Source organism: Bombus fervidus, chromosome 6 (genome assembly GCF_041682495.2).
Source record: "Bombus fervidus isolate BK054 chromosome 6, iyBomFerv1, whole genome shotgun sequence".
NCBI lineage: Eukaryota > Metazoa > Arthropoda > Insecta > Hymenoptera > Apidae > Bombus > Bombus fervidus.
This window is the reverse complement of record NC_091522.1, coordinates 18,395,250-18,407,826: the sequence shown is the minus strand read 5'-3', so window position 1 is coordinate 18,407,826 and position 12,577 is coordinate 18,395,250. Positions and strand designations below refer to the sequence as shown.

The 12,577-nt window shown below is 41.9% G+C and overlaps 1 protein-coding gene across 6 annotated transcripts in view; it reads right to left on the bottom strand.

Moving 5' to 3' along the window:
- Window positions 1-12,577, bottom strand: part of LOC139988154 (probable RNA methyltransferase CG11342) — a 43,192-nt gene that overhangs the window by 4,651 nt on the left and 25,964 nt on the right. Inside the window, exon 1 of one of the 6 annotated variants that reach the window (XM_074111780.1) lies at window positions 6,823-6,843. The exons of 4 other annotated variants lie outside the window; for them this stretch is intronic. Coding sequence is in view for 1 of the 2 variants with exons in the window: in XM_074111776.1 (XP_073967877.1) it covers window positions 2,736-2,851 (116 nt within the window). In the remaining variant the exon portion in view is untranslated. Of the gene's footprint in view, window positions 1-2,735; window positions 2,881-6,822; window positions 6,844-12,577 lie in introns of those variants that run through there. One more of the 6 variants, XM_074111776.1, reaches the window with a different exon arrangement.

Sequence of the window (12,577 nt, the reverse complement as noted above, 5' to 3'; positions counted from 1 at the left end):
AGCACAATAGCAATCGATATCCGTGAAAATCGTCAAAGTGCTTGAACTTTTACCATTTTTTCGTTTCGTTCCTCTTATTATTATTATTCTATTATTCTAATTTACATATGTACGATGGCTTTCCTTCTCGACTTTTCGTATTTTCGATACAAATAGATTATTTGGTGACGGTGTGGGTAACGTTTACTCGAGTAATATACAATAGCGCGCTATATTTTACATAGTGAGCAAACGAAACGACGCTTACGAAACGCGAATACACGATCGCTTAACTCGCGCGTTGAAAAGGATTAACAAGCGTATAGTCGATGGAACGTACTCGGAAGCGCTTTAAATCTCGATCCGCCGAAATATTTTATCGAAAGCTGCTAATGTCGAGTGCCCTTTGTCTCTCGCTCGATAATTACGAAGAAGCTGAGAAAGGCAGTACGAAATCGACATCGAACGCCACCGAACGAGGCTCTGATTCCCTTCGATCCTCGAAACACACCGATTTCACCCTCTAGCTCTATATCCGTCTCCGTACCGAATCTCTTTCACCGTATCTCTTTCACCGTACGATTTTAATCGATCGTTTCGACCGTTTAGTTTTTAAATTATGCTATCGCTGGTCGTAAGCATCGTGCAAAACCTGTAGTTCTTACGAAAGCCGCAAAGTACGTGAATTTATACCGGTTAGTTACCCTATCCCGTCTCTAAGTAACTCGTAGTCCGTACTTCGTTCCAGGTTAACAAACGATCCAAAGGATTTGGCAACACACCATAGCCGGTTGGAGGCGATTTGGCAATTCGTACAGAAGCCAAACGTGCTCGTGACACGGCCGTGTTCGATATTTGCCAATACCCATCCACTTCGTGTCTCTGGACAATTTCTAGCGAGTCGAAACGCGGCACGTTGTTCTCGATGCATCGTTTTGTTTCTTGAGAAAATGTCATCGCCATCTTACCTTTCCGCGAATAACGCGACAGGAGGTGCACGTTCTCGTTTGCATCGCTGATCCGACCAAGCGAGACTGTTTTCGTTCGTTCCATACGTGATTCTCGCGCGTCGTATCGGCGATGCGTTTTTACGAGAATAGAGTGTCCCTCGTTGCCACGATGTTCCGAATTCGGACGTTATCCATAGATGTACAGGCGTATTTAGAATCGCGTCCGACGTTTCCGTCATAAGGCGTCTTAACGTCGAATATACACGACTCGCGTGACAAACTTCCTCTTCGATCTAACGATACTGACGATATAATCGTACCTAATACGTACGAGACGAACGTAAGAAGGTAAATTCACGTGTATCGTATTTATTTTGGACGATCACTCGGTATTAAATTACTGCTGAAACATTTTTCCGTATCTCAACAGGGATACGTAAGATTTCAAATTGTCGTGCTTTCGAGATGCGTAACTCCCGAAATGTGAATCAACGGACTACTGGTTTTCAGTTACGAAGGACAACGAACCGAACGAACTCGTACGAACTCGTCGGTTCTATTCGATGATGCACGGTCGGTGCCATTAGTCATCGTTCGTTAGCATCATCTTTGATACCGAAGCGAGGAACACCTCGAGACGTTGTAACGCGTTGCGACATTCTTTGGCTTGTGCTCCTTGTAGAGCGCGTCATTGTACCCAATGACAGAAGTAACGTAAACAGATACGTTAGCGCGTATAATTGGAACTCGCTGGCAAATTTAACGAGATAATTTGCGTGTAATTACGTCGAAACGTAGCGCGAGTTGGTTGTAAGGAATTTGAAATTAAATATTCCCAACATATTTTTGAAAAATTATTGAAATTGGTTTAAAAGATTAGACCGCGGAAAGAGACGGGAAATTTGTAAGTAAAAGCTAATACCAAAGATCGATCATGAAAATATTTTTATTTTGTAAATAACATGAAAGTATTTTTATACGCGCGTTGTATCGAACGTGAAATTATATCTTGGTAGTAAATTCTTCTACTTCCGTATATGGATATTTCCTTTTCGTACGATTCGACCGTAACTTTTACTACGTTTATTTAAAAAAAAAAAAAAATAGCATTCCTTACTTTTGATTTATCCTAGCATCGTATTCGAGAATCACATCGATAAAATCGCTATCAACGCCATCGCGTAGCGACACGACTGTTCCAATTCGTTCGACCGTTTTCCAACAAAAGCAATTATAGCCGTATTATAGCCAATGTTACGGCGAAAGATTGATAATATATATATAATCGATGATCGGGCATTCGTATAAATCGATAAATCGTAAATTAATTATTTTGGCGAAAATACAAAAGAAACGGCGGAGGAGCGAGAAAGATCGGAAAGCCGGTATTCGCGAGTGCGAGTTACATTTCCACGTGGCACAATGACCGTGCGGCAAAAGAATAGATATGTATTTCTGTAACGCTGGGGACGAGGAAGAATGGTTGGCGAGAGGGACAGCCGACGCCGGTGATCTCTCGTTCGATCCCTTTTCGTCGCTTGGCCCGAAATATCTCAAGAAAGCCCGTCGGGTTTCGAATCAGGTACGGTGAAACGTTGCCGGAAGTTGGGCGTAAAGCGATCCTTTCGCATCCGGCGAATCGAACGCCAGCGTTTTCTATGCCGAGGAAATCCGCTTTTCCCGGATTTTCCTATCGGACAGAACGAGCCAGCGATCTCTAAAGACGACAAAAGGAGCGGCGTTTTTAAGCCGCTGGAGATGGAAGCGGGAGAAAAGGGCTGGGGATGCGTGCACCGTGTTTGTCACCTTGAACGGAGGAGATCGAACGTCTTGTGTACAGAAAGCACGTGTTCGAACCCATTTCCCGGGGATTCTCCGCAAACACGACTTCGTTCGTGTTCCAATTGTACCGCTTCTACCATCTTCTTTCTTCGGGAGTTTACCGTGCTGCGTTCGTCGTAGACAGGAGGGTCAGTTCTGATCGTTGATCCTCTGCGAGTATAGGTCTGTTAAAGCGGATGTCCTTTCTCGGTACTCGTAAAACCATTAAACGATAGTTTCAGTGGAATAGAGATTTTCTTTGTATTTACTCGTAAACATCGCGTTTCACCGTCCTTATCGCGTTAGGAACGATTACTCCGCAGAAAAAATTTCAAGGCTCGAGCGCGATTCCTTAGATTTTCCAGTTGCGTTTGATTTAGGGATCTTTCGGCACGTCTTTGGCTTATGTTTCGCTTTTTACGGCTTTTGACCGGTTTTTCCATTTGATTCAAGGAAACAAAATTAATTAACCTCCTCTTAATTGCGTGAGAAACTTTTATCAAGGACGCTATTATTAGCGATACGACGGGAATAATTTTAAAAACGTAACTCTTTCACCGCAAATTTAATCGCTATACGTTCGATTAACTAGAACTAATTTCTTTTCTGTTTCGAAATATCTCGTTTGTTTACAGTATTACATAGGTGGAAACGTAGTTACATGGTAAGGCGGAGCAATTACTTATAATCACTCGCAAGATCTAACCTAAATAACCCTAAAATAGGATTAGTATCTGTTACGTCGCGTGAATCGGTACCTGCGACGTCCCTCATGGTCAGGCCGCCGAGGCCTGCACATCGTCACACTGACCCGCGATAAACCCAAGGAATCACCATAGCCCACATCTGTTAACAATAAAGTTATATTCTTTGCACACATTCGGTCTATGAGTGGTCCCTTAAATGGGTCCTTAGGTTTATTGCACGCTCGTACTCATTACGGAGAAAGCGAAGGTTTGCCCAGCGAGGTAGCGGGTTTTTCCAAGGACAGAAACAAACGTGATTCATATTTGCCGAGGACTGTCCCCTCGTATTTAATTCATTAACATTGGGAATAACCAATGGGCATCGCGGATCGTTACCCTCACTTTTCTACCGAAAAGTGTGAACTACGAATCCGCGTTCTTAGTTCATCAAGGATACACCCACGACGAGCTTTCTTCCTAAATAGTACGAGACGGGTCAATCACTGTTCTACTAACCCTCGGACAGTCAAGCACTGCTCTAAGATCCCTTGGACAGTCAAGTCCACCGTTCTACTAGTCCTCGGACAGTCAACTTCAAGTTCTAACATGTCAGTCAAGTTCTCGCCTCTATAACTACCACGTCTAGCAACCTTCGGGTTCATCAACACGCTTTCCAAACACGGTCTGTTCACATCAAGTAGTGTAATCCAGTATAAATAAATATATATATAATATAACTGTGAAGTCCAGTTATATTCCAACCCAATCACCCCTTATTCTCCCACAAGAAATAAGGGGATCGTCTAATTCGTGGTGTCGATTCGTGCAATCGTAGCGGGAATTTACGACTCCCGTTGACGCGCTATAACGCGACCGTCTCCCCGCGACTGGACGAAAATACAGTATCTCTATCACACCGCGTCGTCTTAAAACACCATTTACTCGGTATTCTTGCGACGCTCGATCGACTACGATATACTTGATCTAAGGTGTTTCGCTTAAGTCGAACATCTAAATTATTACAGCACTTAAAGATAAGGCGTTACGATAATCCGATAATCAAAAATAAAAAAATCGTTTCGATCGCGTCTCAAAGATCGTTCCTCGATCGCTCGACGTCCGTCTTTCGTACGTACGATCGACGCTGCGACGGGTTTAACGACCCGAGACCACAAAACCTTGAAGCGACCTCGAAGAAGAGAAGCAGCGAGCTTGATTCGAGATAATGTAGACATAATAAATCGGTTTAATTTATTAGATCGAACGAGCACATTGCGGTAGGACGATAATGGGACGATAATGGGACGATAATGCACGTTACGCGTATTTAACTATCTCGATATCCGCTAGCTAGTCGCAAAGTTCATTTACAAAAATACCTTGTTTATAGAATCCTGTTGAATCACGATGTTTCCAGATCGGTACAATTCGTTCGGAACAGTGTAACGATACGATTCACGTTTGATCAAAGATCGGTCGAAAGTTTACCGCGACAGCGAAGAAGGGAAAATAAATTTGCCATTGATTTACGGCAAAGTTATATATTTTTAAGCAAAAGTACGTCGATATGGATAACGAGAATTCCGAACGTAATAAATAAGTTGATAGAATTAGCTAATTTATTACTTGTTACAACGTCGTCCGATTTAAACTCATTTTTTTCTTCGAGATCGCTTCAAGGTCAGGATAGATCGCGGATAGATCGATAGATCGTAGATCGCCGAATTTGTTCGACGAGAACTCCAACGTTGCGTTATAGAAAACATGATCTTAAGATAACCTTGGCAAGGTCGTTTTCTATCACCGTTAAATTTACGCGTTGAAACCATTTAAATTCCTCTTGCAATTAGTTCTTTTTTCTTACCTCGCGCAGCAGCAGATTTACTGATTTCGACGTTGGATTTAAACGGAACGCCATGTACGTTCGACGATACGCGTATACTTAACACATTCGAATCAAAATATCGAACATTCCACGTTCGACCGCTATTTTTTACAGTTGTAAACTGCGCGGTTTCCTCGGCGAAAGAACGTACCTGTTTAACAAACCATTTTAACTCGATTCTTTTTCTTGCGAACGAAAGTAGTTGACGATTTTCTTCGCGCGTGTACGCGATCTTTGAATCGTCACGCGTAAAAATACGAAATTTACCGGAAATCGAAAATTACTGCACGGGACGCGCTTCTCCAAACGTTCGAACGTAAGATCGTTAACTATTCCGATAAATGGAGAGTAAGCGTTGTTGGCTGGTAATGCGATATATCGTAGGATCAGGGCGGAAGCTCGTCTTATAAGCGACACTCTCGTATCCGGAATAAGAGCCGAGGAATTCTAATTCGACCGAGCTGGATATCATTGAAATCTGTTTGTTCAACCGCTCCTACCGTCCTTACGCTCGTTATCGATCGTTGTACGCTGAATCCCGATGTAACGTGGATTCCTCCGTAACGCGGATCCGCGCGACGCGACGAAAAAATCGCAACTTTCCGTATTACTTTGAAAACGTAGTTCTTACGTATCTAGCATGTAGGTACAAGGAAGCTGATACAGCTACAAAAGGTATACACCTGAACTGTTATAACCGATGTAGCGTGTATATGGCGGAACGTCTGCATGTTGTACTTACTGTACTATTTATAAGTCGACGTTCATACACGTGTATGTAGATGCACGCCTCTTAGCATGGTAAAATAGGCACGGTCGTCGAAAACGTGGGAATATCGTCGCGTAATTACTTCGCTTATCGTTTCCTGGTGACACGAGGCGCTTCGTCGTAATCTGACGCAATTTGTCGCGAAATCGATAACACCGACGTTACTCGATTTATTGTTCGTTAGCACGCGATCGAAGTATACGCGCGGACATAGCACAAAGATTTTACGCCTACTAGCGTTATTTCGATCGAAACACCGCAGGGTTCTTTTTCCATCGATAAGGAGAATAATCTTTAATCGTTTCTTCTTGCGACTTTATCGAAATTCTGGAACGTATCGAGACGCTGAAACCTTTTTTCCAATTTCAAATATCATTGCGTACCGTTATAGTTGCGAGCGTATCTTTATTGTCGCATCTAGCGTGACGATCGTGTTCGCGCGATTGTCAGTTCGGTACCAGAGACGAACGGTACTTTGTTAAGAGGCGTGTGTTACACGAAAGTAGGTACACGCGTCTGGCGCTACGTCCAACTGTCGCATACGTATGACGGTATGTGCCAAGCGCCGTATCGAAGAGATTGAGAAACTGCGTTATAAGTTTGCCTATATATATATATATATACGTACGCAGTTTGTGACCGTTAATTTCGAATAAGGAAGCGGTATTTAGTATCGTTGCTGTACTCGACGAAACGAAGAGTAGATACCGGTGAGTGATAATCTTATCTTACTTTTATTAGCTCGCGGTGGTCCTTTAACGTTCGTTACCGAATGGAGACGTATCGAAAATATATTCTCAAAGGTACCGGATAATCTATCTATTCGCTCAAATATACGTAGATTGGTTGATCGACCGGTCGCTCGAGGCCCAACTGCGAACTCGGCCAACGGCCAGTTACCCAGAAACCTGTAAGCGCGACATTCGTTAAAACGTGCTTAAGAACCAAAGTAAATTTTCTCCTACAGGATTGGGTATCTGTACTCCGGCTAGCTCGTGGTGCGCGACGCGCTACTTATCAACGTCGAGGATCGCGATATACCTTTAAAGCATATCTCGAGTCGCTTCGATTACGCGCACTCGTGGTAAATCTGTTCGTAAATCTGGAATTTTGAATTTTTCAAGTTTCCATAACTCGGCAATTCGAGAAAGCGTGTTTAAAAAGCGGTATCAAAATATCTAACGGTAATATAATTCGAAGATCGAAAGCGCGAATTATATCGATGTTCGATTACGCGCGATTCAAAATCGAGACACAAACGTTCGACTGGCTGTCGAAATAGCTGGAAAACCATGGATGACATCCGTCGGTGTCATTTTCACGGTACTCGATGCCGTCGATTCGTAGCGTCAGTGAGAAACGACCGTGGCCGACGACGAGCGCCGAAGAAAAAGCAATTCTATCGAAACATTGGACGCGTCTAATAAATATTCTGAACGTAGGAACGAAGAATTTAGCGAACGCTTTCGAGACTCTGTCCGTGTCGTAAAGGATATCGTTCGAGAAGACTGATAGTTTGAATCACGCGAAAGACAAACGATTCGATTCGATTGGATTTTCATACCGTTTCGCGCAACTTTTAAAGCTTTCCATGTCATAGACACACGTCGTTGTTACGAAACGCTTATCACTCGTTTTGTATACGCGATAGGAATTGCGGTAACGAGGATGCACTCTAGTGCCCCGGTTTCTAGAACGTTTCCGTTTCCGCGTCAGCGATTTTAATAGAACTTGGGAGAAGGTTTCTCGTTTAAGAAACATAGTTGCAGTCAACGAGACGTCGTTACAGATACGCAAGACCATTGCACTCTCTGTTTTTTTGATCGTCGTATTCCGTGAAAAGGAAAAATGCTACGGTAATGTCTGCTTCGCGATAACATCTGTGACATCGCTCACACGCGTATTCTATGTATACTCTCGGTATCACAAAGCATAATTCGCTGATTTATCTTGGTAAATATCAACGGTAGAACTTGGATCTTTACACGAAAATTGTACGTTTGTTCGCCAAAGAATTTGAATTGTTCGAGACAAATTGAACGAACGCGATATTATTTTCCGAATTTGTTGAAATTCACAGGAGTTAACTGGAAATGTTTATTTATCGTTCGAAGAAAGAAAAAGAGAGAAACGATTCTACGATGTAGAAACGTATTAATCAAACGCGTAATTAACACATAATATTACGCGTTGAACGCAAAAGAGAAACGCGACTATTTGCGTAATGAAAAATGCGTGGTTTTAACGGGGGACATAACTACACGTATATCCGTCTTCTACCTTCGTACGTACGTTCGACGATCGATTGTAAATTCGTTATACGTTTTCCAACTTTTTGTAGTAACGAAATAAGTCGATGCGTCCGACATTCTTGCGACTGTTATTTTATATTCTATTTAATATTTTTCTATTATATCGATATTTCTATTTTTCCGATTTCAATGGTTAATATTCCGAGGAGAAACGAGAAGCAATAGAAACTTTTTCTTATTGCCGTTACTTTTCTTTAGAAACGCCTCGTTTAACTGGTCGTAAATTAAGAAATCGCTGCGTTACAATTAAAACTATATTCTATCTTGTTTTATATCGTTTATATCGAAATAGGTACGTGCGTATTTTACGAATCTTTTAGGAACTACTTTTACGCAGCTATTTTTTATCAATTTTTCATCGTAAACATTCAATTTTATATCTCGTTGTCGCATTTAACTTATTTTTTACGAATCTATTAGATAGACGTAAGATCGGTCTATTACTACGTATGATAATTGTCCTGCACGATATCGCGTCAGACCGTTGACTTGGATTTCCGTTAGACGAAATGGAAGAAAGCGTTTTTCAAAATAAAAAATTATTCGTTATAAAGTTACAGTCGATATAGACGGAAAGAGATGTAAAAAACGGGCAACTTAGAAAGTCACGGTGCGACGTCTGAAATCACACAATTGCAATTTCCGTAGATGTCGGCGGGTTGGTGAAACGTACGTTGCATCCGGTTTGTCTTTAATTCGTCGTTAAAAATCCCACGGTCCACAGGAAGAACGAGTAAAACTGGATCACGGATGAAAACACATCAAGTTCTTCACCAGGGGAAAGAATACTTATAGTTGCTGGGAAGAACAGCGAGGTAATAAAAGTCGACGTTGATGCAAAACCTTGTACGAGTATTAGGACGCCTAGCCGTTACATTTATGAAAAATTTCAAAAATATTCGAAGCGGTGTATCGGAAAATCGACGGGATACGAAGGCGGTAATAAATTTGTAACAAAGTAGGTGGAAAATAAGATGAGCGAAAAGTATTCGATATTTATTAAACGTCTCCGATACTTGCTAATACTAACGAACGGCGATATACGCGGCGTACGTTAAAGCAAAAATTGAAAATTACGAAGCTTTCCGCGAGACAAACTCTGATCTTTGATCGACCATCGTATATCTGCGCAACGTTTCTTCAAAATTTCGATTTAGTGTACGAGCATCGAAAGTCGGGCGAGTAGTAATCAAACACAGACGATATCGAGCAACCTCCGTAATCAAGCCCGCCAAATTTTCAAAATCTTATAAAATTATAATCGTAATCGCGTTTCTCGAACGTTTTTCAAGCGAAGAGGCAACGACAGAAACGTGGCAATCTCGATAAATTAGCCGCTCAGTTCGATTCCATCGAACAGAGATACATGGACTGGTATCTGTTGGATCGGCGGAAAAGATTCTCTCGGCGGCCTTCAGACACGATCGATAAATTCTCGTACGATTACGATTTCAAGGGGTTCGAGCGTGTAACTGGGTCATCCCAGCAAGGATACGTCGTGAATGCAATTTATCGAGTGCTCCGAGCCGCGAGGAAAACCTCGTTCGATGTCAAGTTCGACCATCGATTCTTTCGAATTCCGTGCCCCTCCGGATTTCGTCTCTTACCGATCCAATTTTCCCATTCCCCGTATTAATTACATTTTTATCGTACATCCGTTTGTCCTCAAATTTTATTTGCTTTATACGCTTTCATTTGCAACGATATGTTCGTTGAGCGAAACGTCTGCGTTAAAAATGTCAAGAACTTAAGGCAACAATTTTCATATTATAAAAAATAAATTCGAAGGGCGATGGAAGATGGGAGATGAAAATGGCAGCCCGTCTATTTTAATTTACAAGATAAGCAGAATATAAAATACTAATTATTCTATCCTTTTGCATATTACTAGGATTTTACATTTTTTTTTTTTCTTTACCACTTAATACGATATTACGGGTTTACGTGGTCGATTGTAGCAATTTTACGATTGCGAGACATTCATAAATACGATATAAACGTGTGATTTACGAGACATAAATAAATAACGTTGAATAAATAACGTTGAATAAATAACGACGAAATGGCCACCCACCAATTATCATAAAATAAATTTATTCATTAACCGTAATTAGTTATGTCGTTAATACCATTTAATTACATCAGCGAATTTATGTAAAATGCATTTAACATGTTAAATCAATGTATGATATGCGACAAATATAGATTCGATATATTAATATTTCGAATATCGATTTATATCTATTATCTATTTTGTATAACTCGCATTTCGTTACGGTCCTGTATACGATCCAACTGTGGTGTAGAGACTAGACGGTGTAGAGGCGGGCGATTCCGTCGCAGCGAAAGGGTTACTTACCTGCTACCACTCGACCGTTTAAACAATTTCTCGCCTTACGATTCGTTTTCGTTCGTTCGTGAAAAAAAAACTACGATCGAGCGTAGCTGCTTGTCCCGACGAGAGAAATAATAATTAATAGTCGTTCGAAATAGATACGTTGGCGGTTTCGCAACGACAGGATACGTTACGGACGATATACGTACAGCGAGAGAGAAAATTGAACCGAACGACTCGAGATTTTGGAAGAACGTGCTTTTTGAGAAGAAAAAAAAAAAATGGTAAATAAAATGGTGATAAAAATTGAAGAAGACACGGAATAGATGGAAGGACGTACGAATGACGTACGCACGATTGCTGGAGAGAGAGATTTCGCTTCGTACGACTCCAGCAACGATCACGAGCTTGGTGGCTGGCGACGATGGAGCAACGATTCGTTGGCTTACATTAGAAACGTAAGATCCGGTCGACCTCGAGATCGACGATATTGCAAAGTGCTGCGCGGTTGCGCGGTCCTGACCGATCGAATCCGACGTGTCCGGGGACCGTCGAGCGAAGGTCTGTGCCGTGGAAAAAAGGTTGGACGATGCTTTTATCGTGCGGAATGGTGCGCCGATCCTTAGTTCTCTGGCGGTTACGAAAGAACAAGCCGCTTCGTGAACTACGGGCCGGGGATTGGCTCGATTTGTTCACGTGCTACGGCGCGAGGCGACCGATTGAGAAACCACCGTGATAACGAGATCCATAAAATCCATCGTCTCTCTCCCTCTCTCGCCTTTGCCGCGAATCTACTTTTACGTTTTCTTTCAAATTCGCGACAAATTTTAAAACAGACGAAAAACCGTTAGTTACGCGACGTTTTGATCAACGAACGAATCGATTGTTATTTGTTATAGGATAAAATCAAACCAAGCATCGAGATTACGTTGAATAATACGAATTCTCGTGAGCGGAATGCACGTTAGCGTAAAACCCACGCAACGCTGTTTCACAATAGTCAATGAGATATACGTATAATATGATAGCAATTATTCATATTTTTGTTCTACTCGTCCGGTTGCATCAGCGTGTTGCAACAGCGAGTTCGTGCGAAACTCGCCTCGCCTCGCCTCGTCTCCTTTCGTTCCATTTCGTCCCCCGTTTCTCAATGAACACGGCCAATATTTTTTCGTCTCGCGAAATTAATAACGTTCAAGGTAAACGTGGTTCAGGGATCAATACCAAAAGTCCATTGCGCGTCGTTAACGCTTCTCCTCTTTTAACCACGCTTTGTTCGAACAAAAACGACGAACAGAAAATCGTTAATAAATAAAGCAAAGAATTCCACTCGTTTTACGATTCGATCCCGAAATAGAATTTTCGCGCAAAATTCTAGATCACGCGCTTGCTAAGTTAGTGGAAACCGCCGTATCTTCAATATTGAAAGATACATCGAGCGCGTGATACATCGTAAAAAGATACTTTTGCTAACGATTAAAGCGTTTCTTGTTTTTCGTTTATCGTCCATATTAAATATTACGATAATACCGTTGTTCTACGACATCGAGAAAGCCAACTACGTATCCCAGTATGTTAGCCAATTGCAAGTCGTCCTGGTAATTCCCAATTCGTCGATTGGATAATTTTTCGAAAGAAAAAGATAACGACGGATATCCTTAAATTGGTCTAGGACGACTTTTGCACGGTACCGTGCACGAGATAGTTTATATTCGAGGACGATCGGAGGATCGGACGTCATCGATGACGCACGATTTACCAATCCTCGGTTCTCCCTCGTTTCTGCACGCGCTTCTCTCTTTCTGGCCTTCGTTCAGCCAGGTAGAACCGGCCAGACCAG